Source organism: Odontomachus brunneus, unplaced genomic scaffold, assembly GCF_010583005.1.
Source record: "Odontomachus brunneus isolate Ranch 3 - 2012 unplaced genomic scaffold, Obru_v1 Obru_scaffold_007, whole genome shotgun sequence".
NCBI classification, from domain to species: domain Eukaryota; kingdom Metazoa; phylum Arthropoda; class Insecta; order Hymenoptera; family Formicidae; genus Odontomachus; species Odontomachus brunneus.
The window spans coordinates 2,390,756-2,418,587 of record NW_022639457.1 but is presented as its reverse complement, the minus strand read 5'-3'; the positions used below and the strand labels follow the sequence as shown (position 1 = coordinate 2,418,587).

The 27,832-nt window shown below is 42.0% G+C and overlaps 1 protein-coding gene across 3 annotated transcripts; it reads right to left on the bottom strand.

Moving 5' to 3' along the window:
* Nucleotides 1-104: 104 nt before the first annotated feature.
* Nucleotides 105-27,832, bottom strand: LOC116853847 (alpha-crystallin A chain). Of its 3 annotated transcripts, XM_032835123.1 has the most exons (4): nucleotides 27,435-27,832; nucleotides 17,940-18,056; nucleotides 15,678-15,870; nucleotides 1,051-1,245 (listed from the first exon to the last, which is right to left on the bottom strand). In XM_032835123.1, the coding sequence occupies exons 1-4, from the start codon at nucleotides 27,620-27,622 to the stop codon at nucleotides 1,051-1,053; spliced, it is 693 nt and encodes a 230-aa protein (XP_032691014.1). In that variant the 5' UTR covers nucleotides 27,623-27,832. The 3 variants fall into 3 exon arrangements, with proteins under 3 accessions (XP_032691013.1, XP_032691014.1, XP_032691015.1); XM_032835122.1 differs by lacking the exons at nucleotides 17,940-18,056; nucleotides 27,435-27,832 and adding an exon at nucleotides 23,884-25,131 and having other exon boundaries at nucleotides 105-1,245; XM_032835124.1 differs by lacking the exon at nucleotides 17,940-18,056 and having other exon boundaries at nucleotides 27,435-27,622.

The window sequence follows — 27,832 nt, the reverse complement described above, 5'->3', positions numbered from 1 at the left end:
AATTCCCGCCAATGTCACTTATGTGAGTCATTGTTCATTCGATGTGTGAGAGGAAACGGATTATTCGTGTATCTCGTCGGAGGGGAGGAAAAATCCGACGCGAGTTCGCTTTATCGTTGATTTTTATTTAAACTTCCGCGCGTGTATCCGCATTACCTTTAAATATTATGCGCATCTCTCGAAAATATTAAAATATTCATAAATAATATCAATATATAATGCTTACGTATGCTAAGCATCGTGTTATAGTCTTTTAACGTACACCTAAACTAACACATATATAAGTTAACCATTACAAACGTTTTGTCCCGTTTGATTTGCAATAGTTGGACTCGTTGGTGCGCGGTGCACAAGTAAGCACAATACAGCTCACAGCTTCTCTCTCTTGAGAGAGAGAGAAAAAGAGAGAAAAAAAAGAGAAACGCCTAACTAAAATATATGTATATCTTCTTCAAAGGCAATGCACGTTTCTGAAAAAAGTTACTAGCTACTAGTCTACGAGGGAATCCGAAATATCATGTGTATCAAAGGAATAAAGCCGCACGTATGAAAAAGGAAAACGTTTTATCAAACATGTGAATTTTTCACTTTTATATATATATATATATATATATATATATATATATATATATATATAGCACTTCAACACTGATCTAAATACGTTTGATTAGCTTCTGCTTTTTTTCTTCTTCAATTAGCGAAATTCAATTTTGTCGCGTACGCATCATGTATTCGGCGTAAATAGCTTTTATATCTTCGCTATATATATATATATAATTTTATATATATATATATATATATATATAGTTAAAATTGGTCAAACAACTTTCTCGCATGGATAAATCGATTTGAGTGTATGTGAGAGGTCGTTTCTTTTCTTTTCTAATCGCTGTGAAGGATCAACAGAAGAAGGACTGTAGGACTTACGGTTTGGTTTGGTTACTCGAAGGAAAAGTCCGGTTTTAGTGAGTGATGATCGGAACGGGAAGGATGTTTTTTTTCTCGAAGCGGGAAATCTCCGAAGTCGATTCTTCGCGACTCGTCCGGAGTTTACTGATGCGCGATCGGGATTAGCTTCTCGCCGGCGCCGATCGCTGGTAAAGGCGCCTCCACAGTAAGGACACCGTCCTTGCTCAAGGAAGACTTGATGCTCTCGGGATTGGTTCCCTTCGGCAACAGGAATTCCCGATTGTACTCCCTGTACACCGATTTGCTCTCCGTCTTCTCCTCGTGCTTAGCGTGGACCTGGAACAAACGAAAATACCATCGTATTCTTATTAAAACTCGAGGAACTTTATTAAACCTAAATTTTTTATTTAACCTAAAAATAGATACTAAGTTTGTATAATCACACAGTGACAAAAAAGTTGGAACTTTTTGTGAGCTTTGAAAATCATTCGTCTTATATATAAGATAATTTATTGCTCAGTAATTCTCACACGGAAATTTTGCCGTTGAATGCATTCTGCTGTCAATCTCACGAAATTTTAAATTCTTCACTTATATGATTTTTTCATCTGAGATTATGTATTGCGTAAGTGTGTATCCTTGTTTGTGTAATTTTATTAGATTATCGTGGTACAAGTAAGAATTGCATCTATTTCCAAGTGTAAAAAAGTCACGTGTTCGTTCCAGGATCGATTTTCTAATTTTTCAAATCGATTTTCCGGAACGTAAGTCGCGTACGCTTCGCACGCGATTCATTCACGATGCACACGTGCTCGTCGACGTGAATTTACAAGTTCTCGTTTGCACTAGCCTCGCGTGCGGCCGCGGCAGTAAAGCGCCCGCGTCGCAATTGATTTATCATCACGAATGCACCGTCGAATGCAACGCTCTCCTCATTTCGCGACCTCTCCGTCTTCGAAGAAAAGTTGCACGTACGAGAATATTCTTGCCGCGAGGAACCCAGAGAGCACGCACAGTTTCTATCGCAAGCAACGGCGGAATTATAGTCTCATGAAATTCTCCCGAGCGATAACCGTGAAACGCGCTCCTCGACGAGCACGCTCCTTCCTCGCGTGACGCTCCTCTCTCATGGGCAATTTCCCTGGACGATCTACGAGATATAGGGCGAATGCGACCGGAGTGAGATAGCGACCGTATTACTCATTCGTTCGACCGGCGTGAGTCATGACCCACTCCGTTTGACCATGCGTAGGTTTCGTCTCCTTAGTCGACGCGTAGGCAGGCTAGTATATAACGTGTCAGACATCGATCTCACTTTTCCACACGCGGATAACACGCGCATTGTATTGCGGATATATTGCGCGACTCGCACGGGATATCGATTGCATTTTCACGAGATACTTGTAAAGAAGAGAGAGCGTCGCGTATATCCAAGGACAAGGCCAACAATAAAAAGATGCAATTTTCGTAAATCCTCGTAACATTCCTCAGTCCTGACACACTTTCCAAGATTTCAAGAATAGAATTTCTCCCAAAAAAAAAAAACAGAACAAATTCGAGTGACTCTTCAGTCATAGGGAATGCATTCTCCACCTTAAGTCGTCAAATAAATTTCAATTCAAAATTGAATTGTCAATCCAACGTACTCCACTGATATAGGGAAATAAATCTATTCTGATATATCCCAAGTTTGAGTTGAACATCAAATGAAGTCACTCTCTCGTGACTTCTCGAGGAACTTTATTAAACCTAAATTTTTTATTTAACCTAAAAATAGATACTAAGTTTGTATAATCACACAGTGACAAAAAAGTTGGAACTTTTTGTGAGCTTTGAAAATCATTCGTCTTATATATAAGATAATTTATTGCTCAGTAATTCTCACACGGAAATTTTGCTGTTGAATGTATTCTGCTGTCAATCTCACGAAATTTTAAATTCTTCACTTATATGATTTTTTCATCTGAGATTATGTATTGCGTAAGTGTGTATCCTTGTCCAGCTGCAGTATTTTCTCTATCCACTCTACTCCCTTACTGACGTGCCCAGAATCTTCAGAATAATTTTACAATACAATCAGCTGATACAGGCCTAAGGGCCATGGCAAACAGAAAAACTTAAACAGTAAGTCGTAAGCGGTAAGCAAATTGATCAACCATAATCGATTATTTTTGTAATTCTATTGTAGACGGCTCTTATAACGTGGTCGTGATTTGTTGCTGCTTTCACGAGAGATGGGGCGAAAAATGAAACGAGGCATCCCTCGTGAAAGAAACCTTGTTCTGTGCGACGAAAGTAGGTTACGAGAGCCGCGACGTAATCGGGACAGCTACATTTTATGAGGGAGACATTACTCGTCGCGAGAGATGTCGAGCGATACACAAGAACCCGGGAAAACAGGACGGCAGGACGAAGGACGAGAGGATGCATGAAAACGGCGAATCATACCGCCGTCGATTCTACCTTCTACGTCGCGTTCGCGTTGCGGCTCGAATCGATATCTTGAAGGTGCTTCCTCGTGAATTGCTCTTCGTCTTCCCCGACCTCGTTTCTCGTGCGGGGTTGAGAATATGCCGTTTTTTTTTCACGTTCCTTATAAATGCTTCAGCGAGGAGGTTCATTTTCGTGTACGGGTGTTTCGTTCGCCCGCGCGAATGTCACGCGCACTTTCTCAGCTCCGTGCCCTTCGCGACAAGATCTTATCGAGCGAGACCGCTTTCACGTGGACTCGACCCACGATCGATGGGAATTTGCATTTTATCGGAGCAATGCGATCGCCGTGTGACGTGTACGGACTTTTATATATCCCGCGCCCCAAATTCTTCATACGTAACTCGCTCGCGTGACGCATTACGCTCGTTAAGATTCGCTCCTCGTAGTCATGGTGAAACAATTCACCTAGATCGCATCGACGGAAAAAGTGCCCTTAATAATGAAATATATGTATGAACAACTCGGTCACAATTTATTCATTGTCCTTAAACGCGTATTCCACCGTCATTTCTCCGCAGCCGGTCGTTTCCATGCTCTTATCCTTTTCCCAGTCGAAATTTTAGTCCTACTTTCGATCTGCACTTTCTAATACCTGTTTATTCCGAAGGATCAGTTTATGTTTAATATACATCGAAACTGAAATCTCATCTAAAAACGCAAAAAAATGTTTTTGTAAGTCCTAAAAAAGACCTGTCGGTGAAAATTTAAACAGAATAAAACAAAAAGAGTTTAATGTAGTCTAAGAGTAGCAAAGTGGATGTTAAATGGAATATTAAGGTCAGATAAGATAAGGGAAATAAGATTAAAATGTTCCGATCTCAATGTTCCATACGCGCATTTTGATACTCTGCAGCCTATACCAACTTTCGATTCCATTTAATCTACCAGCTTTGCCGAGAAGTCCTCTTTAGAATCTACAAGTGGCATTTTGTGCGTTTTTTGCCAATTTGAGGCGCTAAGTAGGATCTCACTTTGCATGTGTATCACGCATACACTGATCCTTCAGAATATTACAGATATTAGAAAGTTTTAGGAGCAAAGTAAGACTAAGATTTCGACTTAAGCATCATCGTCCACTTCAGACGTCTCTTGCCGATATTGTCAGTCTGATATGTTTGAAATTACATTTCCGCTGGAAACTGGTTTTTAAGCTGCAAATGCGGTAGTGTGTAAATATTATCGGTAGAATCGCGGATAACATCGTCGCCGAGTTTTGCGCGAACGGGCGTCGTTACGACAAGGCCGTTACATCACATTAATGGTGTGTTCGATCAGCGACATATTTAGAAAACGCGGAGTTTCGTGCGACGGTCGGGAGCGACTCGCCTTGAAGAAGGCGACTATGCAATGTTGATTCACACTGTCAAGTAACGAAGCAGTACACTGTATCTTTGTGTGCGGACAACGAGAGTGGGCATTGAAATATTTTTCTCGGATGTAATGAGGTATTTCTTTTCATTTTAAGTAAACGTGTTTTTCGTGCCTTTCAGGCTTTTAGATCCAAGTGTGTTACTTTGAACGTATGAGCGTGTAATTTAGTACAAACTCTTTTTACGTGTTTCTCACGTTTTTAAATCACGTCACACGTTTAAGACGTCCAAATTATCAGTTTAATCATTTGATGCGTTTAAATGGCGTGACTGAAAACGGTAAGAAACGTGTAAAAAAGACAGCCAAAATACACACTTGGATTCGCAGTGTTAGCGGGCCACGAGCTTATCTCTTGTCGCTCGTTATATCTTAACACGTGATGACATCCCATACAGTCCAGATAAAAAGTTGAACAAAAAAAAGACTCAAAGATTCCAAAATATCAAAAATGTGAAAAGAACCGTTAAGGAATCAAGCTCAAACATATTTGAAAGGCGACTACCAACAGACGAGGTGATAAAAAAATACATGAACTTCCGTTTTCAAGTCGTGTGATATGGATCGCAGAGGATCTCTCCACTTCTCAACGTGAGATATCTCGAGAGTCAGGCGTGCGAAACGAATTCTACGGGGGAAATTTCTCTCGGGGTGACCGCTGATTTTATCTAACTACGATCGAGAACGTGTTCCCTGTCAAACGAGTGTCACGAAATCACGAGACGCACAAAGCCGGCGAGCTTCGCGTCTTGTCGCTCACCAGGTGAGCTTTGAATAGCCAACGCTGGCCCCCTTCATCGCTTAATCGCGATGACATTTCGCGGAGCGTGTCTAGATGGATTGGCCGCGCGTGAAAAATGCAGGTGCGACATATTACGGCCGCGCCCACGCTCGAGCAAACACATCAAAGGCGTCGCGTCGCGAACAGTAGGCGAGGCCTGCCGTGTGCTAATTGCATTACGTAAAAGCCGCTAATGACTTACACCCGCTTAAAACGCTTTGATTCTCGCGAGCGTCCTCCCTCTCCGCCTCTCCTCCCGCGGTCGTGTCCGCGTTGTCAAAGAAGAAACCCGACCGACTAGCAATCCGTCGTCATCGTTGTCGTCGTCGTCATTGTCCGCGACACGTGCCAACGAGTGACGAAATAAATCAGCCTTAACCTTGCGTCACGTGAAAAATTGGGCCGACTGTCGATTCTGAGCCCCTCGTGCCGGTATAGGATCATTGTCCATGTTACTGTACCTGTTTCTATTTGTGTGCCTTTTAAACGAGCCATAAAAAGAAAACACAAATGAATAAAAAAAGTATTTTTTTAATTAAGTTGAAGTGTTCAACTTAATAAAAATACTTTTTTAAACGCGTTTTTTATGTGTTTTTTAATCGTGTTGAATGACGTGATTTAAAACAACAAGAAACGTGTATAAAAAGAGCTTCAGTCAAATTGCACGTTTATGCGTTTAAAAGTAACGCACTTAGATTTGCAGTGAAAGCCTGAAAGGCACGAAAAGCACGTTTACTTAAAAAGAAAGAAATACCTCGTTACATCCGAGGAAAATATTTAATCAATTAAACAAATATTTTTTTAATTAAATTGAAGTATTAAACTTAATAAAAAATACTTTTTCTATTTATTTGTGCTAATTTCTTTGTGGCTTATTTAAATACGATACAAAGACCGTTAACAGATAGTAATATGAACAGTTATCCTATATCATGCGTCTTTAGTGTTTCTTCTTATTGTTTACCGCTGGCAAGTCCGGTGATTTCGTCAATTCGATTTCAAGGCGCGATATCGTACCGCCCCTTGCATAATTTCCAAGTCGAATTCCTTGGCACTGTTCTCGTCGACGTGGCGAACGACAGCAAAAGTAGCTGAGATAATAAAAACAGCTGGCGTAACTGATTTATCGATTTCGTTTTTCCTTTTCTTTTTTTCGACTAATTTCTCGCGTCTATCATTCGATAGCGATTGATCCATTTTGTCCGCTTTTCCAATCTCCAAAAGGCCAATTTTTCCAATCTCTGGGTGGATCAACTAACAGTTAAGTCAGATGTCTGCCTTTGTCTGATTTGGAGGAAGAACAAGAAGAGACATATGATTTAACTGTTAGTTAGCTTACCAGAGGTTAGGACAATCAGCTCTGAGTCTATTTATTTGCAAGATGGATATAATGTACATGCGGAGAGAATCTTGTAATAAAAATTAGTATAGAAATGTACGCGAGTGTAACTTAATGCCAATGATACATTTCACATTTTGAGAACGAAGTATTTATATACTTCTTGTATACGCTTGACAGAGAAAGAGCGGTTTCTAATCGATCGGCTGATTGCTTCGGAAAAAATAATCCCCGAGAAAGCCGGGTTGAGACGTAAATGCGAATCGATGCCCGAGTGCCGAGATTTCCTTTTCCGATGAGAGACAAAATGGAATTTACCGTCACAGCGGTCATCCGCTAACGCGATTCTCCTGTTGCTACGCTCCTTGGGATATCGATCGAGTCGACCGTAAAAGACCAACGTCACCACGGGGAAAAGCACGGCGCACGGGTGAGGCTACCCCAACACGTATATTAACAAGAGAAAGCGAAGGGAGGGAAAGGGAGCAAGAGAGATAGAGTGCAGGAAAACCAAAGAGAGAAGAAGACCAAGGAAAAGAGGGTAAAGAGGGGAGAGGCGGAGAGAAGAGAACGCGCCGAGTACGCGAACGAACTACGGTAACCCAACTCTTCGCAGGATCTAAGTTTTCGTGGGGAATATCGTCTTACAGCAGACGAGCGTTATGCAATCCTACCAGCTGTAACCACTGGTCATTGGAACGACCGATCTGCCAAACATCAGCACCCCCGATTCACGCGACGATCTTGCCGACGAAATCTGGGTTACCGCGCGAATGACGATGTCACGGCAGTTATTCCACCGATATAATAGACTATCTGAGAAGCTCGGATATTTCGTGAGTATACATAAACTCACCCGTACCGCATACAAGAATACTATAATATATAGGGGAGACCGGGAAATTGGCTGCCGGGACAAGTTGGCAAAACCAATTATTCCTGCTATTTTCTAATAAATTACTGAATTAAGCAAGCAAGATTTTTACACATCAAAGATGACTTTGAAATCCTTGCTTGCTTGATTCTGAAATCTCGGTCTTACCTGCACTTCGAGAACATGAAGAATGCAACTTGGGGAACCAGGAAAAACGCTTTCCCTTTCACACGCTATTCCTCTTCAGTCGTGATCATTCGGTGGGGTGTCAATGAAAGGAAAGCTCGAGTTTTATTGGTATTCTTTTCTTTTATAGGACGCATTGTTTGATTTCGTATCATGAATGTTTTGGCTTAGGCTTAGGTGCTTGATTAAACTCGTGTTTTGTAAACATAGAAGAAAAACATCAATATAGGTCGAACTTTCTTTTCATTAACGCCCAATCGAATGATCAAGATTGAAGGGGAATGGCGCGTGTGGAAAGTGAAATGTTCCCCCGACTCCATAAGTTGAATTCCGGACTTCATGTTCCCCGAGTATACATATTATACATATATACATACATACTATAGTATTTTTGCACGCAATAACGTAATGGAGAAATTGCTTGTGTATGTATGTATTACTATAATATATATATTATATTTATAGACTTGAAAAGAATATACTGTAAAAACTGATGTGTTAAATTTAACATTTCATATGTCCCAAATCATCCACTCTTATTTATGTGTAAATTTAACACAAAACAAATGTAGTAAAAAGTAACACGCATAATATATAAAAAATTAAGACAAGAATTTAACACTGAAATACCGTCAGTTTGTGTTAAATTGACACATGTATAATGTTAAACTAGCTAAAATAAAACGTTACTTTAACATTTGAGAGAAGTATTAATTTATGGTTTTGATGAAATAAAAATGTTAAATTGACATAATCTATGTCTGACATATTAAATATGTCAAACACAACCTGTACTGTTCCTAACAGTATTCAAATGTTAAATTCTTGTGTTAATTTTTTCCATATTACGCGTGTTACTTTTTAATACATTTTTGTGTTAAATTTACACAAATGAAAGTGAATGATTTGGGACACATGAAATGTGTTAAATTCAACACAGTTTTTACAGAGTACATAGTCTCTTCTATAGTACGTTGTTAATAAATTGTTCAGTGGATATTTCGTCGATTAGCTGAGAGACCTTTCACAGCGAGATACTTCAAACGTCTGCCTCTTGATAGCCACAATCCGAAATCCGGCGGCGCGATTGTCGAAAATAACGTAAGGCACCGGCAAGCTCGATGACTCACGAGCTAAATATAACCACGAATTTTAACGTTCCTACTTCCACTTTCGCCTTCGCGCGAATGGCCGTAAAACGTGGAGTCGGAAATTTTTATAAATTGATTAAAACACCCATGTAATCCGAGATGAGTCTTCGAGACGTTTGGACGGAATATCTTTTTTTAATAGAAGACAAAAGGGAGAGAAACATTTCTATCACGCGCGTTTGTTTGGCACAAAAGCGACGACCGACGAATATACAGAGCTCAAATGAATAGCACACAGAAAAAGGAGAAGAAATTTGAATAGAAAAACGTAATGCAACGACACTTAAGTGGCGAAGAACTTGGCCAATCACATTGGATAATTACTAACAACGTAAAGACAATCGTGCTGAAATTCTCGATTATACGAAAAAAAAAAGAATATCTCAGGTCGTGTAACAGAGTGAAGACCAGATGGAAATTCGGTGACGAGAAACGATGCTATCGCGACCAAAAACATTCATTTGAACTCATTTCATTTCCGCTGAGTTAAGATAACTGACAAGTAAACCTACTCAAAAGGTACACTCCGATTTCTCTCTAATTTGGTACAAATGTAGAAGTATAAAAAATATTTAGGTCATATTTTTTTTTATTTTGGCCCACTTTGAGTTTCACGGACAGTTTATAGCTTTTTAATGTAGCTTTCTCACTTCTATCATCAACAAGTATGCATAAAAAATCATCAAAAATGCATAAGAAATCAAATTGAACAAGATATAGTTGAATAATTTTAACAAAATCGGCATAGCTGAGACACGAACCATTCTAAATTTCTTTAGCCGAGATTCCAACCGAAATATTTAAAATCTGTGCTAAATTAGTCAAAAATTCGAATTTCGGCCAAACCAAAAAATTATTTGTATAAATAATTTTGTTTTTAATTTTTATGTTTTGTTTAAACATTTTATTATTTATACAAATAATTTTATACATTTGAATTCATATTTATAATCAGTAAAAATCTATATCTTGTATTCAATTTTATTTCTTATGCATTTTTGTTGCACTTGATAGTAGGAATGAGAACACTAAAAAGCTATAAACTGCCCGTGAAATTCAAAATAAAAAAATATGACTTAAAAATTTTTTGTACTTCTACATTTGTGCTAAATTAGAAAGAAATCGGAGTGTAACTTTTGGATAGATTTATTTGTGAGGCAATTTGACTGTACAAAAATTGCCTATAGGAATCTTTCTGTTCCTAAGATAAAAGTATCAATACCTGGATACTGATAGCTACACTCGGAAAAAAAAGAATATAAAAATTAGTAAATATTTAATGAGTGTCAATAGCATATTTAATTGTATCTAAATTTATTCATTTAAATGGAATAAATAATCACTTTCGTGAAAAACTAAGGTTTTCTTAAGGTTCTAAGAAAAATGTATATTTTCTAATTTGAAAAATATTTTATATAAGTTCTAAATATGCTATTAGTATTAACCAAATAAATATTTACTATTTCTTAGATATTTTTTTCTCTTAGTGAAACTCTGGATATTTTCATTGTTTTGGTCTTTAAGTACGAATATTTTTCTACAGATATATTCTACATTAAGAGTTTAAATATTCGTATTTAAAGACCCAGAGACGATAAGAATGTCCAGAGTTAAATACAAGTGTTAGTGTTTAGGCACTGGTACTTTTACCTTATTTTCGCAGACACAGAGAAACAGTTACACGAACAGTTCTCTTTTTTCTGTATGTGACTGATCGATACGTTCGCTGCTCAAATCTCGCTTACGTTTTCTGTGCGCCACAATCTTTCTTTGGTTTACTACCTTCTGCCACGAATGCTTCGATAAACTTTGGGATCGTCCCGAATAAAATTCAAGCAGGTGCTCTCTATCACTTCCCGCAGCTGTTCAATCACCGACGTTAAACGCATCCGCGATTAAGCTGTCAATTAAAAATCGCTATCGAGAGAGATGCTCAAACTGACTGACGTAAACTCGCGCATGTGTTACGGCGAGAGAGAGAGAGAGAGAGAGAGAGAGAGAGAGAGAGTGCGACGAAAAAGGAGACGAAGGTGTTACGGCTTCTCTCGTCGCTCCTGCGATGACGTCAGTGTTAGCCGTAAACTCACGAGAGACTCGTTGCTCTCCGCTCGTATCGACGACGTCCCGTTCCCAAGCCCCGGCTCGCTCGTCCTTCGGACGAGTCGTCCTTGGTCGAGCCCTTTAAGGTTTGTTCGCGGTGCGTGGCCGACCTGGATTCGCCAGACCCTGACCACGATATAAGGCAAGCAGTCGCGGGTTCTTTGTGCCGTCAGGTTCCGTCTGGCGAATCCGTTTATGGAAGACTGCTCTCGTTCCCCTCCGAATAATTTCGGAGAGACAGAGAGAGAGAGAGAGAGAGAGAGAGACGCGCTTCGACGAAAATAAACGACCAGCGCGCTTTTGCCGAACGAAATCGACGACCGAACGCGCGGAATGGAGTGAGACGAATCGAGCTAAAAATTAGGTTGCGCACATGGCGACACGAAGTTTCGAGAGAACACAGCGCAGAATAGGAGAAGATGGATGGATGGTGGGATTTATCTGAGCTACGCGTTAATACGCCTCAGCGACCTCCTTCGAGAGAAGAAGAGGAGGAGGTGTAAGGCGACCTGCGACGAACGCAAATGGGAACGAATCGACCACGAAAATGAGAACGCACCGCACTTCGGCTTGAGACGACCTGACAGATCCTATGCGAGATGTTTGGACAGTCGCGCGCCTTCACCGAGCAATAAATCAATCGAAGCAACTCGAATCAAGTCAAGGGATGCTAGAGTCGAAATCCGACTGATCTCTTTCTGCAGAGTTTACGTTGCATCGATTGCACAGAATTACAAATGCTTTTGTACAGTCAACATACGCGGAAACGTATTGGAGCATTGCTCGATACACACAGAAAAAAAGGTTTGGTTGAATTAACCAAATATCTGGTCGAATATGAACGATCCAGATATTCCGATTGAAGTAACCCGAATTCTGTTTAAGTCAGCCAGAAATCTTGTTAACTTAAACAGAATTCGGAATATCTGGATCGTTCATATTCGACCAGATATTTGATTAATTCAACCAAACCTTTTTTTCCGTGCATGACAAAAACGAGAAAAATTTCAAAGCTGATACCTTGAGTATAAATTAGCATGTCAGGTTAATATTCACGTGAAAGATCAAGTAGCTAATTTGTATACCGAACGCGAGCTTGTTCTGCTCAGAAAATTCTCAAAGAACATTGCTTTACATCTGAATTTAGAAGCTTAAAAATATTAGAAGAACTTGCAGGAAGATTTCTATATATACACGCTTGGTTTTTCCGCTAAATATATAGTGAAACAAAGCAACACATATCTGCGTGAGATCTACAAATGTATGTATAAAAAATAAAGAAAAAAGATTGTGTTAGTGATCGTCTCTACGTTATCGATTCCAACATCCTCTTGAGAGAAACTTAATCCTCCATAGAGGCTCTGATTTCTGAAACACTCTGTATGAGACACGTCCTCGTGGTGTCAGTCATGATTTTTAAGGGGCCGTGAAATTGTATGAGTATAAAGAAGAGTACACTCGGCCGACTAGCCAACCGTTTATCGAATAAATCAGAATAATGCCGCGCTTGTTTCGCCGACGATCTCCTTGTCGTAATGATCTTCCTTTCGTCGCGATGAATGAGAGTACGATGGTACAACGACCCCGCTATCCGAGCGTGCATAACGGTAGAAAGATTTTTGCAATGAGCATCCCCGACAGGGAGAACTCCCTGCCTCTCTTTCTCTCACAGTCCCGCTTGTCTTCCCATTCTATTAAGCTTTTTATTGAAATAAATAGACGTAAAATAATGGATCGCGATTATTATCTTGATGTCGTAAAATCGCTCGACGGGACATCAACGTAATGATCGCCGTCAGATATAATTACACCGCCGCTTCCTTGCCATTTGAGCCGAAGCGATCGCTTTACTCGGTACATTCGCGTAAGACCGCCAGGAGAAATCAATTATTTCCTAACTGCTAATTGGCATGACTAAAATGAAGAGGCTCTGACGATATACCTTGAGTCTTCTCTTGATCGTTAATTTGGAGCCCACGTGTCTAAACGCGCTAATTCATGAATTGCGAAACCTTACGAAGTGACGTGTCTAATTTTTCGAATGAATCCCGTTGGTTATCGTCGAATTTGCGATTACGCGAAATGATGTCCCTCGTATAATTCATCGACATAATCACGTCGCCGGCGTTCACAATGGCGCCGAACATTATTCCGGTCCGCCGGTATGACGACTGGCGTGAACTTATTTTCGGCGCCGGTTATTTCCGTCCAGGTCGGCGCGAACGTTAGAGGGGGAGCTTGAAGACGCGCGTAGAAGCTCCCCGAAGAATTCTAACTTCTCGCGCGAAACTCGAGTTTTCATAATGGAGATCCGATCGACACGTGGGTCTCCATAAATTCTCCAAAATTATTCGCGCCATGCGTCTCGGAACGAGACAAAATTCGGGCGGCTCGAAGATAAAGCGCCGATCGACGCCGCGAAATTTGTAACGAGGCTCCGGCTGAAATTCGGTCAGTGTACTCGACGAGGCCGGCTTCCGACAGGAAGTGACGTAACGCGACGGCAATTACAACGTTCTACATAGCTCATGAAGATGCGCAAGTACCGCCGCCCAGGCACCGTGCATTTCTCGTCGCAATCCTCTACGTTCCGCCGGCTATATCTCAAAGATAAATTTCTCCAAAAGAAGACACGATTCGCGTATTCATATGTTTTTATGGCCAACTCGCATGTCCGTTTAAATCTCGAGTTCACCGTTTAACGCTAATATGTGTCGTAGTATACGGAAGGTTGGCAATGAACCACTATTTTTTCGGGAAACATGCAAGTTTCACAGTAACTTGCACTACGATTTCAGTATAGTTTAGCTTTACAAAGAAACATTGTAAAAAGAAGTATAACTTTAAAGTAATATTTACTGCTACGTTTTTCTGTGAAGAGAAAGTTTAAGGGCCAGTAAAAGCCTGTGCACACACTGAAGGAAAAGTTACCTTAAAATCAACAAACGTTACCATTAACATATTTATTTATATAAATCTAAATTCTCTTTATTTAAAACAAATATTGTTTACTTAAATCAGGTAAAAAATATTTGATTTAAATAAAAAGAATTTAGATTTAAGTAAATATGTTAATGGCACCTACTAAAGAAATATTTTGATATTATGTTCATTTTAAGGTAATTTTTCCCTCAGTTCGGGTATAGTAGTGTGGTGAAACAAGTGAAAAACTTGAGACTGTGATCTACGCAGTCAATAAGTGTAAAAATGTCAATCCAGACGTCTTGGTCATCAACTTCTTCGATGAGACGTTTAGATATTTTGACCAATAAATTTTTATACTTATTGTCTCTCTATAGAGAGAATTATTTATTGAATCAAATAAATGTTTCTTTGGAATAGTCCAAACAAATTATTTGGTTGACGCAACAAAAATATTTCTTTGGAACTAAGCCGCAAATAAATACTTTTGCGACAAATATTTTTGCGTCAAACAAAATTTTGTTCGATTAACCAAAAAATCTGTTTGGACTATTCCATAGAAGTGTTTATTTGACTCAACCAAATCGTTCTCTCTGTGTGCAAATCACAGTTTCGACAGCTTTTCACTTATCTGGCTATATTACTATACTTGTTCGTAGTAGCTTAACGATCCTTAAATCTTCTCTTGATTGTCAATTGAGAACCCACGTGTCTAAAAGAATCTGATATTTAAGAAGAAAATTGATAATTGGAAAGTGGTAATCGAGAGGAAAAAAAAAGTTAATTCGGGAAAAGCTTTACAGTTCGAGCAATCAGTTAATTCGCTACCGTTACGACGCGGCATGTTATGTATGATGACCGGCAACTTTGTGCTGCGCCAAACCTTGCCAATTGCGCAAAAAGCTGAGCCAGATTTGCATCTCGCCAAGTTGTGCAAGCGACCGTCCCGACGTATCGTGCGCGATGATGAGTCAAGCGTAATAATTTCAGGTTGCCGAGTATGCGCATTTTCTGCGCTCGCGAGATGTATCGTGAAGTGTCGAGCTTTATGATAAATCGAAAGACTCGGTAGCGCTCTGAATAACTCATTGTGATTCTGTATACGGAAAACAATGTTTGATCGGACTAATCAATTTCTGATGAAATATGAACGAGCCAGAAAATTTCTGGTTGATGTTATCAAAATTCTGCTCAACTCGAATCTTAGGTCTGTTTTTTCAGTTTACAGGCACCGGAATATACGAGCTACTCTACACTGAGAAAAACAGTAGTCGGAAAATTGGCTGGAGAAAATTGGCCCAAAATTGAGAGGCGGTCAGCCGCCTTCAAAGAAATATGAACGGATTACGCGTTAAGCTACAGCAATAAGTTGCGTTGATACAATCATTGAATCAAGTGACAATTCTCTCATCGAGCAACTATATAATTCGTTCAATCGACTGAACATTTGCTTGAATTTTGTTCGTTCTCATTGGCTGAAATACTTTTTTTCTCAATGTAGAGTCAAGATTAAGGCGAAGAACACGGCTGATCGAAATCAAATATTTCGCTCACCAGTAATTTGTTGTCCACGGTCTTCACGACGATCTCCTCGGGCGTGTACTGCGAAACGTCGAAGCGCAGTTTCAACATCTTGCTGTCACCCTCGTCTTGAATGAGAGGACTGTTGAGGCCGTCCAGCCAAGTGTGAGCGTCATGCTGAGGACTCAGGGAACTGCTGTTCTGAGTGCTCTGTTGCGTGGTGGTGCTGCAAATTGAAAATGGAATTTCAGTTATCGCGGACTCGGTGGTTGCTCATTTGCGCACGATAAGATCGAAATGAACAACGAGAGACGCCGATAACACATTGATAACGGTGTTGTGATGAGCAGCGATGTTGAGCAGCTGTGACAATAAACGTGAAACCTGTCGGCTGCGGTATACTACGCTACGTTACGCTACGCTACGCTAAGTGCGACACTAAAGCCTTACCTACGATGACCACAATGCGACAGACAGGAAATAAATACATTCACAGACCGACATTGATTTAAAATCGTGCACTGACGACGTTAACACCGAGAAGGCCGGCGATGTGCGTCTATGTGTTTAATGGCCGGTTTCACTGACGTCGAGCAAGTCTTAAGTCGAGTTTAAATTGCCTTCAGACAAAGACATCAACTCAGATTAAGGTTTAGTCGACGTCTAAGGACGTTGATGGAACCAGACCCATATTCTACGCGGCAGCCAAAAACACGAGTTTGTAAGAGCGCAACAATAGGCAAAAGCAACAAAAGCAGCAAAATTCTATCGTAAAGAAATACAGTTACATATATCTGAAAAAAAATTTAGCCAGCGATTAAAACATTCGCCTCAGCCTTTTTGGCGTTAACTCGAGCAGATTAAAGGTTACTCGACCTCGACCCTTGCACACAACACTGATCTGCTTTCTAAGTTTCTTAAAGCGAGACTTCACTTGACAGCGAAAATCTCACCACTCAGAATCACAAGAGCGAATATTCAATTTAAACTTAGAGTACGTGCACGTATGCGTGCGTGTGGATTTTTAATCCGTAAATTTTTCATTCAACTGTAATGAATTTGTTTCTACGCGGGCGGTTTACATCATGTCAACCCTTCAGCTTCAAATGAAAATATTCGCTCAATGATTCAGAGTGGAGGATTTATTTCACATAAGTAGAATGTGACTCAAATTTGAGCAACGTGGCTCTATTTGTCGAGTGGAGACTCACTCGAAGAAATTCAGAGAGTACGTGTAGAGCCGTGAAGAACATGAAATATGGATTTGTGTCGAGAGGACAACGGTGATCGTCGTTTCCGACGAGTGCGGGGCCACAACCGACGTGCAAACGCATGTACGTTCGTTCGTTGCACTCCCTTTCACGCAGCTACACGATTAGCCCTTATCCGGTTAACCCTTCGTAGAAGGAGGAGAGCTGAACGTTATGCATACGCTTAAACGCTATTTATCGCTTGCGCGTCGCTCGTTCATACACTCACGTGTGTTGTCTTGACAATTCGATGGAGGAATTTGGCGAGTACGGTTATCAGCGTTCCAATAACCGACGCGAGCCGACTCGATTGCGCAGCAACCTCGTCTTTCTCCGAGTTCATCCTACAAAGGGTTAGAGCCGCGACGAACTCGGGGAGGAAAACGGCGGAACGAACACTCTGGCTGGGTTGACAAAAGAGAAGGAAAAGGAAAAGAAAAATCTCGGACTGTTCCCGCCAATGTCGATCGAATCTTAACCTTTGAACTCTGTTCAGACAAAGATTTAAATTCTCAAGCTGACCCTCACGGGTGCTCAGTGGCGCATTTTTAAAATTGACGTATCAATGAGTTTCAATCATCTAGTGCCATGATAAAAGTGGGATGAACAAGTTAAAATCACTTTCAAAAATGAACAGAGTTTGTTTCTTTATTTGGATCCGCGACTGCCAAACTGCAACGCCACCCACTCGTTTGACAGCTCAAAACTGCAGCACTGAGTGCTGCTATTCGGAAGGTTTAAAGTTCAATCGACTTCAGCAGAAACGCGCGTTAGTTCACTAAGTGCTACTTCGAGACAAGACGTCGGACGAGCCGCTTGATTACCCCATCAAGCTTTCGCGAGATAGTGAACGTTATAAAAATCGGAGAGGTGTATGCGTTTCCCTCCCTCGCGACACTCCTCGCGATCCTATCGATCTTGTCGCCGTCAACGTTGATCGACTCGCCCCCATGTGCTTTTCTACTCTTGTTTGATTACTTCGTTTTTCTTTTTTATTTCGTTTGCTTTTTCTCTTTCTCTATTTTTCTCTTTACAATAGCGTCACCTTTTGAAGCTGTCGAACGCGGACCGCTTTGGCGGTGCTGCAGGGTCGACCTTGTCCCAACCTTCGGTCTTCGAGGTCGTCGACGTGCGGTGCTCGCTGGTGCTCGTGTGATGCCGACTTCACAGTTAGTCACCAACGTGCCAATGCAGAGAGCCAATCGGTAGGCGAGACGATAGTCGAGCGCAGGAAGAGGGGTTGTTGTTGTTATTATTGTCGGTTAACTTTAGCGTTTATAAAGTCGTCCATGCTCTCTCTCTCTCCCTCGCACTCACTCACTCACTCACTCACTCACTCACTCACTCACTCACTCACGCTAATCCCGCTTCTGTTTCTTGGCAGCACGATTCTCGCTTCGTTTCGCGCGAGATCAGCTCCTCGGGCTGGGGTTTCAACCAGCAACGACCAGTCACTCGTCGGCCAGATCTCTTTTGAGCTCCCCGGCTTCGCTAACGACAAACAACTCCTTCCCGCCGTTCCTGCTTTTGGTCGAGGAACGTTCTCGCGCCGACGGATAAATCTACTTCGCGAAAGATCGACAATGTCGCGCCAAAGCGTTCTTCTCATCTTCGTCAGTGAAAGGATTACCGCCGACTGACGAATTTCTGTTCGGATTTCCGACGAATGACCGTTCATTCGTTCCGCCAGTCATCAATGAAACCCGATCGAGTCACCGATTATGCCTTTTATAATCATTCGTATCATTATCCTGAATTTTCAAGCGGATCTAGCGGAGAGATGCCGCTTTCCAAATTGTACACCAAGTTGCGCGTTATATCGATTATACACGTTATATCAAGCATACTTTCGATCTTGAAAATCGATTCAGTTGCACCAAGAAACAATGGCGAGCGAGCGATGCTCCAAGCGAAATACTGTAGCCCGATTCAATTCTCGAAGAGATGGGGGCAACAACAAACAATTTTCCTAGGCTAAAATGACCGACAAATTAGTAATAAAAATTAATCAACCACCATAAATAAAGTCATAAATAATTTCATCAATCAATCGAATATTATTAATCAAGCTTTGGAGTTACTGATTATGTACTCATTAATAATTAATTTCGTGTCAATCGATTATTCATTATTACACATATATTGACTTGCCGATTATTTTACTAAAAAAATTTGAATTAATTAATACCTGACACTACTCGAGTGCTCCCTTCTTTTCAAGAATTCCCTGAAAACTGTACTTTCACTTGGAACATTGGAACTTGTAGTTCGGCTTGTAAAATGCTGCGAATGTGAACTTTCGAAAGAACGATTCATCGATCATTATCGCACTCACGTTCGCAACACTTTATATACAATTTGAGGAGGGGAGAGGAGCAAAAAATATAAAATCATACAACTAAAAATACGAACCGTAGAAATTATAAGGTTTAAGTCTTACTCGGTAAAAATATTGTCGTGTATGCGTTGGGATAAATAATAATACTTGTGACGCCTGTGTCGCGAATTTCAAGTATCCTCGCGACAGCAGCAAATTCGCCTCAACGAAAACGATGTACAAAAAGCGGTAAGACAATCGACACACGTCAACACGCAGCAAATAAATCGTAAAAGCTATGTACAAATTATTCGTACAAATTAAAGAAGTAAAATGAAGCGCACTCGACAAATATATATAAACATGAGTCTCATTGTGTGGATCTCGAGAAACTCGTAAAGAGCGTCTCGCGCGGAAATCTCTCGAACGAGTACCTGAACTTATCTGGGTGACCTTTCCCCGCGGATCGCTGCGCTGATAATTACCGCCGGTAATCGACGTTAAACTTATTAGAAGGAGGCCTCGTGAGACCGATCGATCGTAGGCGCGTTTATCTGCATGCAGATAAGAATGAGGCTGCCTGAATTTTGTGACCGTACACGAAACAACGAGCCGAAGATATCGCGATAGCCGATAACCGGAAGTCTCGTCCGGGTCTTCGGGGGGAGGAGAGGTCGTCGACCTATCGCCACACGAAGGATACTAAAATAGTACGCAATTATATCGTCGCGGCCGTACTCGCCCGTGAGGACGATTTCTCGAGTCGCGTTTTATCGCCCGCGTTTACTTCAACTCGTTCGTGCGATTGCTTTTTAAATCGAAAATACTTAAAACCGGGTCAACTTGTTTGCAAACGTAGACATCGAAGAATTTTCTTTTTCTGTTTTTATAGGAGTAACGACTGTCGTTTACGGATGAGAAACAACTGGAAGGATATTACTCTCGGAGGAATCGTTGCGAACGACGTTGCGCACGACATTTATGAGGCCTCGGGTCGGCCGAATAAATTCTGCGACGGTAAAACGATTCTTCGAGCGAAATGTCACTGTATCCCATCACGCGATGTGACGTGTCTGGTAACAACCATTTTCCGCGTTTTATTTCCTTCGTACGCGCAGACACCGAACGAAGAAGCCGCGTGTCGTCGCCGAAAGAACAGACGACGTAATAGAGACGTTTCCATCACGCGACGTCCCGGTGTATCTACCGCTGGCAGATGCAATCGTGCGCGATTCGCAAGTTCTTTTCTTTCTCTGGTACGGGGAGGGCTCGTCGGGGAGCCTCGAACGAAGCTAGACTGAAGGTAGACGATTTAAATATTTCGAGGCGTCCGCGCTAACACGGGAGAAGGTAAAGCGCAGCAGAGTCGTGTGGGAATGAATGCGGCAGGGAACAATTATGCCAGACAAGAGAAAGGTCGGATCCAGCCTCGTGAAATCGAGGGAGGTCAAGCATAGCGAGCAGGATCTTGCAGAACCTGGCGTCGTCGCCGAAGTGGAAAGGCCAAACGCCAACCGCGGGTCACAGCGGCAGAGTGGCGATTTCTAATTCAATCGCCGTTGCATTACTTCGCAATCTCGCGCGTATACGTGCATGTACACACTTTCGACTTCATTGACTGCCAATCTATCGCGAGAGGTGAATCATTCGGTTCTGGAATAATTGAGAAATACGACTTCGAAGCGCGTGCGCGTTGTGAATTCTCTCCTCTGATAAAGTTTCTTTCTTTCTCTCTTACGGAATGCAGGAAGAAAACATCGATAAATTTCGGCGCAAGATTATCTTGATACAGGTGAAAATTAATCGGCGTATTTATGTAACGCGTTGACGTAAGCTAACAAACATCATCACTCTTTGACACAAACAGAATGATTAAGTAATCAGTTGTTTTCCATAACGATAGAATGCAACGTAGAGGCGGAGCGTGCGTGAGAGAGACTAGAAAGAAAAAATTTTGAGTACATTCCGTCATGTATTAACAACTCACAACGGTCGGGGGACAATGTTTGATCGAGATATTCGCGTGTACGTCGTTCGTCAGCTTTGTCGCTGAAACGACGATGAAATGACAATTTGACGAGCGCATGCAAAGTGGTAGGTATTTCTAGCAAATTAGTACGACAGACGCGAAAACCTCCGTCTAATGACGGACCTACAATCGCGACACACACTGACCAGCGGGAATGGCCTTAACACGCGATGTGACTCGGTTATTAGGATTTTCTGACTGTACATACTTGGTTTATTGATCTATTGATTTCTCAAAGAAGCAGGAACGGTGTGTTAAGTCAGCAATTTGTCGTTGCATGCTTTGCATTGACTAGACACGAATATGTATGGTGTGTTATAAAGTTCTATTTAATATTTTTTTACTAGTTTTTCTAATCGTTCCTATTATGTCTGAATATGATACGATACGATGTGATATGATATAAAATAATAGTTAATAGATAAAAACAATAGTTTAGCGGAATAATCAAAGTGATCAACACCGTATACACATGTCCAGACACAATGCAAGCAACTGGAAAGGCCACTGAGTTTTCATCTAGCTATAAAGCTTCATTAAAGCTCAGAGTATACGACTCATCCGTGTCGTGCGCAAGTCGGCCGATTAATGATATCAAATGAGATAATCGCAGCGTTACGTGCGCATTTTCTGCGGGATCGTTACGCAATACTAACGAACGACTGGGGTTAACAAATCGTTCGACGATTCTGTCTAAATGATGATCTAAATCGAAATTGTAGTGACAGAAAGACGACGAATTGTGTTCCGGAACACACACAAAAGCGCGTGTCGGAAGGTATGCAAAAGCGAATTAATCTCCTTGTAGCACGCATCACTGCTCGGCTTCGATCGCGAGAGGCCGTGACTGCCAGACAGTACGTCAGCTGTCTGCGAAAGTTCGAGCATAAAGTTCAGCATAGTTCGCTAAAGTCGCGTAATGAACTACGCTCTGCCTATAAGAGGCAATTTCCTGTTGCTGCTCAAATCAAGATGCGCTGTCGGAAGATCTATCTAACGCGTAGAAGAACGCGAAATTGAACCCGCACAGAACTATTTTCTGACGTGTCCTTGTCTGAAATGACGTGACATGAAATACAACTGAAGTCCCTCAAATTGCGAAGAAATTAGTGAAAGAGAGAGAGAGAGAGAGAGAGAGAGAGAGAGAGAGAGAAAAGTTGCTTCGTCATATCAGTCATAGTTCTCTCTCACTTCTACTAGAGTTTCTCTCTCACTCTCATTCACGTCACCTTCATACCCCGTCATCGCACACAGAGAAAAACATCATTCTACCGCTAAAAAAAGCGATTACTCAGTTTAATTTCCTTCCTAAGTAACAGTTGTCTTCAACAAGGAATATTTTCTTGATAATAGTCTGAAAATGTACTCATGACAACTTAAAAAAAACTCATTATGGTGTACGCAAAATTACATTATGTGGTGTACGCATTCTCTCTGTAAAAATACCACAAAATTTTAACGAAGGAACACAATTGGTGCGATTCTACGCAATAAGTTTAATTTCTGTTTCAATTCGACATTCTTGTTTGAAATGCTAAGCCAACTAGGATTCAGAATGTATTTGTAAAAAATGTGCCGCTTGTGATGAATTTATGGTGTGGATTTGCGAACATATAAACTTATGATATATTTAAAACAAGTTTGCTCGAATGCACGTATATTTCTGTGTGCGCGCGGGGAAAACGTTCGGGCAGGCACTTCGAGAGTCAACAGCCATACATCTTCCTCCGACAGCTTCGACGTGGCGAACAACTACGCGCTGAAGAATGTTCGCGTCGAAGGCACGCCACTCTACATGATGAACCATACACACTTATCTATTTGCGGTAACCGTCCCTGAACGCGAGCGTTGCGTCAGGAGCGCGTGATGATTCGGACCTCGTAATGGTCCATACTCACCTCCCACGTACGAACGCGGCGATCCATCGAGAATGTTCGATCGATACCGAGCACCTGCTCGGCATAACGCATATTTATAGACGTTTCCGCATCGCCCGACGACGACGTGTCCTTCGCGCGCTCCTTCGAGAGAAAATCTCGACGCGGAAACAAATTCGCCCATTGTGATCTCGTCGTCGGCCCATCGATCGAGACCGATTAGAGATCACGGCTAATCGAATCGGCAGTTAAGTCGGTCTATCGAGTTAGAGGATTAAAGAACACGTTTCCAATCAGTCATGTCGCGAACTCGGTGGAATGGGTCGCGGAAAGCGGGAGAAATAAGCAATTGGATTAGTTGCGTGACAAATATAGCTCGTAGCGATCGCGTGATTCGACTGAGCAACGATCACTGTCGCACAGTGGACTCAAATAAAACTTCATATTTCGAAAAGGAGCACAGCTTCGAAATTTGAGCCAAATTGATCTTCTTTCTAACGGAAGCTAATAAAATTTGGAACAATTTTGTCGAGTCAGATTCGTGTCCCTTGCTTGCCTTTTAAATTAGACATAAAGAAGTTAGATAAAGGAGGGAAGCGAAGGGCAAAAATCTGGCTTGACAAAATTGTTCTAAATTTCATTGGCTTTCGTTAAAAAAAAAAAGGGAAAATTGATTTCGAGGCTGTAGTCTTTTGAAACATGAAATTTCATTGTGACTCCCATTGTGTGCCGTGAACGCGCGAGTTCGCGAGCGGCACAACGTACCGGTATTTGATCACCGTTTTGTGCCTGGGCGGGTAAAGATCCTCGTCCAGGATCATCGCGGATGGACGCTTGGAGACGAGTCTCGGCTGACTGCTGAGCGAGTCGACACTGTCGGCGAGCGTGTTCGCTTCCAAACGCGAACGCAGCGGTGTGGTTGCCGCGATGTCGCAAAAATTACTGCGTAAAATCGCCCGCAGGACCCCTGCGAGTTCCTCACCTTTCCTACGGCACGATTTAGTGCTCGATCCCGACGGTAGTGGGGATCGCGATCGCGATCTCGCGCGCTTCAGTGTCAAGGTCGCGTTGACGCAATGATAACATGATACACCGTAAAACTGCATTTCTCATCTGCACGCGGAAGCGCCGAGCCGGTCTCGAAGAGCCGCGAAAGGACCGGGGAGGCAATTTGTACGCGCGATTTGCATAATTGGCACCTATGGCGGCACGGCGATGATGCAATTTTTCGAGAGAAACAAGAAGCAATATTTACTTTATTAGAGATGCTGTACCTTAAGAAAAAGTTAACGACCCGACCGAAAATTAACAAACTGATACACGACCAAACTTTCCGATCAACTTAATCGCCCTACACGGGAAAAACAACTCTGTTAGTGAAACTTGTGGAAAACGAATGAAAAGATCGGAACAGAAAAGTTCCTGTAGGAGATTTCTACTCAGTCAATTACTCTCAGTTATCTCGAACGAGTTGTGTCGCGAATTTTTGTCGATGTTTTTACAACTTTGTAACTGGAAATTTTTCAGGTCACTGATCACGAATTGGAAGTCAGAATTTTTAATTCTGGATTTAAAGATAACTTGAAAATTCTGATCTCCTTTTATTTAGGTTAATTTTATTATTTTATTATTTCTTGCGAGTTTTTCGTTCGATCCCCACTCAGTTACCCAAACTAAAGTTTGCAAAAACGATCAGATATGTCGCTTGAACGGAATGTTCGTTCATTAACGATGTTTCTCGAGATACGCGCGAATTTATTTTAATTAATTAACAAGTATTCTACGAGATGAGGGAAAGAAAGAAAGCGAAAGTTGCGTCGGCGCGATGTATCTCTCACGCGTTTTTCCATTGTGTTTTCAAACGCAGCGTTTCGCGACGCAGTGGAGTCGCGGACTTGTGCATGCAATGGCTTGTGCAGCCGCGGGAGTTGCAGTGCGCGTTGTGGTGCACTCAGCGAGACGCGTCCGACGTAATTGCGTAACAGAGGCAATTCCGCGAGCGCGACAGCGCGTTTCCCGCAGAAAGGCACTTCGAATATGCGGATTCTAAACGCGAAACGTCGTCACGCCACGAAGTTAATCGCTATTTATATCGCGCGAAATCCAATGCGCGTGTCCCCGTTCTCGATCGTCGATCCGCGAACGTCGTCCGCGGCGAACGAACGTGAGAAAGAGCGAAGTCACCGTCGCAGATGTAGCCCCAAACAGATGATTTGCCGTTCTGCACGAACGGAGACGTTGGAAATAGGACGTCGCCGCGAGTCTCGCCTTCGCAAAAAGACGGCCCGCGTGGCGAATGCGCGAAGAAGACCGGGGATCGATCGACCGGCGCGCACAGTCGCCGGTTGATTCTCCCGCGGGTATCTCTACGAAGCACTGTGGCCGCCAAGAATTAAGAGATTGATGAAGTCGCGCGGCTCCACCGCATTCCGTATGCGTATGCAAATTTCCAACGCACACACGCGCGAGATTATCCGCTTCGCGCGCCCAACACACAAACGGACGCCAAAGGGGGGCTTCTCTTGGTCTGCGAATGCAATGACGGAATCTCTATAAATAGCAGGTACGAGACGGCGAAACGCGCGAAACGACTGTGTCGATGCGAAAATCTCGATCAGTAAACAACGACGGAATCGCGCCGGCCGACTGAAAAACGGACTTCGCCTTCGCCGCGTGATTTTTGCGACGGCAGCGCCTGCAATTTTCAACGAAGCGATCTCTGCATGCAGATGCTGTATCGTTTCCACCGTATTTTGTGTGGAAACGTGTTTCCAAGTTAACGCATGCGATCGATCGGTGGAGGAGCAATCTCCCGTTTAATCGCGACTCGACCGTCGAGTCGATACTTGAGACGTAAAGAGATATCGTCAATCTCCGCTGTGCAAGAAGAACTTCTTACCACGTCATAGAGACTCCATATTTTCAATCATAATTTAAAAATAAACAGACAAATAAATATATGATACAATTCGCGGTCTTTTAATGATTCGTTAAGGATTGTTGATTCTCGAGTCAAAATTCTAACCCTCTCGATATTTCATTAGATATTGATACTCTTAAGCCTATATTAAACTCTTTTGATTCTATTTATTAACTTTGTCCAGAGATCCTATTTATTTAGAACCTACAGAATGGCATTTTGTATATTTTCTGCCGTTTATAAATGCTAAGCAGGACGTCAGATTTCCATGTGCATTACACACATATACACTGATCCTTCAAAATATATAGATATTAGAAAATTCATACTCCAAAGAGTAGGGCTAAGATTTTGACTCGGGGATCTCCGAGTCGAAGTTTTGATCCTACTTTCGGCCATAAAATAATTTCAATTTAACGTCTACTTTGATATTCTAAAATCTATAGTAACCTTTTTTGATTCTATTTAACCTACTTTGCTTTGTCCAGAGATCCTATTTAGAACCTACAGAGTACATTTTCAGCCATTTGCATACACTAAATAGAACTTCAGTTTCCATGTATATTAAATCATACACTGGTCCTTCAGAATATATAAATGTTAGAATATATAAATGTTAGAAAAGATCAGGGGTCGAAAGTGAGAGGTTAAAATTTCGATTCGGATCTGACCAAATAAATTCAATACTGAGCGTGTCGTCTCCGCGAATAAATTAAATGTATAGTTCTCAAATGTGTCGAGAATAAATTGCAAATAAAATCTGTTGCGCTGCGATCGACTGAACTGAAGTGAAAATCTCGATAAAGGGTACACTAGAATACAAGATGCGCGCTCTCTAGTTCTCTCTGATCTTCTCTCACGTTGTGTGTTTCTCAAATAGAAAAAGTCAATATTTTCAATGTCAGTTGTGTCCCACCGTCTCGTTTGTGTTTTTCGACCTACGGCAAGTCTCGTCAATCTCTCTCTTTCTCTCTCTCCAATGTCGCGACGTACACTACGCGAAAGATGAAACACACATGCTGTTTATCATTTGCGAAGAAGTGAAACGGACGTCTCAATTCGTATATATGCCGACACCGGCATTGTAAACATACCGTAACATCAACGAGTATCAAATGTAAATAAACGCTAGGCATCCAAACGCGAATACTGAATACAACGATACAACAATTTAGCTGTAAAATCTTATAAATTGAGAACAGGACGCGTACCGAAATTTATCCTGAAGAGACGCGCATGAAGTACGCGAAAGAGAAAGAGAGGGAAAGAAAAGTGAGAGAGAGAGAGAGAGAGAGAGAGAGAGAAAGAAAGAAACGTAAGAGAGACAGAGAGAACAGTACCGGCGTCGCATCTGGGAATCGGGCATTTCGCGAGAGAACTCGTCGCTCTCATGTACCTGGTGGTGCTCTTGAAGAAATTGTTGCTCTCGCGATTCATCAGCTCGCTGCGGAACCGCGACATCTCGTCCTCCATCTTTCTCATCTCAGCGTCGAAGCGCTCGCGTATGTTGGAGAACTCGGTGTCGATCACGCTGAAGTCACCGAGTTTGATCGGAATGTTACGCTTGATACTACTGTCGGCCATGTTTCCTCCCGCGTGTGTGCACTCGTGTGTGTGTATGTACGAGTCTCTCGTCTTTTCTTCCTCCTGTCACTCAACCACTCAACGAGGTACTCGCGTCTTCGTCGTACACGACTCGCTCGCGAATAATAACTCCGGTATTGAACGCTGCGCACACGTGCTTCGCTCTGAGTCCCGCCTAAGGAATGAGCGCGGCTTGCCGGCTGCCCTTTA

Excerpts from the sequence above, each read along its gene's own strand:
- LOC116853847 (XM_032835122.1), bottom strand. The coding sequence starts at position 24,224 with ATGCAGTTTTACGGTGTATCATGTTATCATTGCGTCAACGCGACCTTG. Across the intron at positions 15,871-23,883 it reads AAAACGGTGATCAAATACCG|CACCACCACGCAACAGAGCA; the intron begins GTACGTTGTGCC and ends TTCAATTTGCAG. Across the intron at positions 1,246-15,677 it reads CCGTGGACAACAAATTACTG|GTCCACGCTAAGCACGAGGA; the intron begins GTGAGCGAAATA and ends CGTTTGTTCCAG.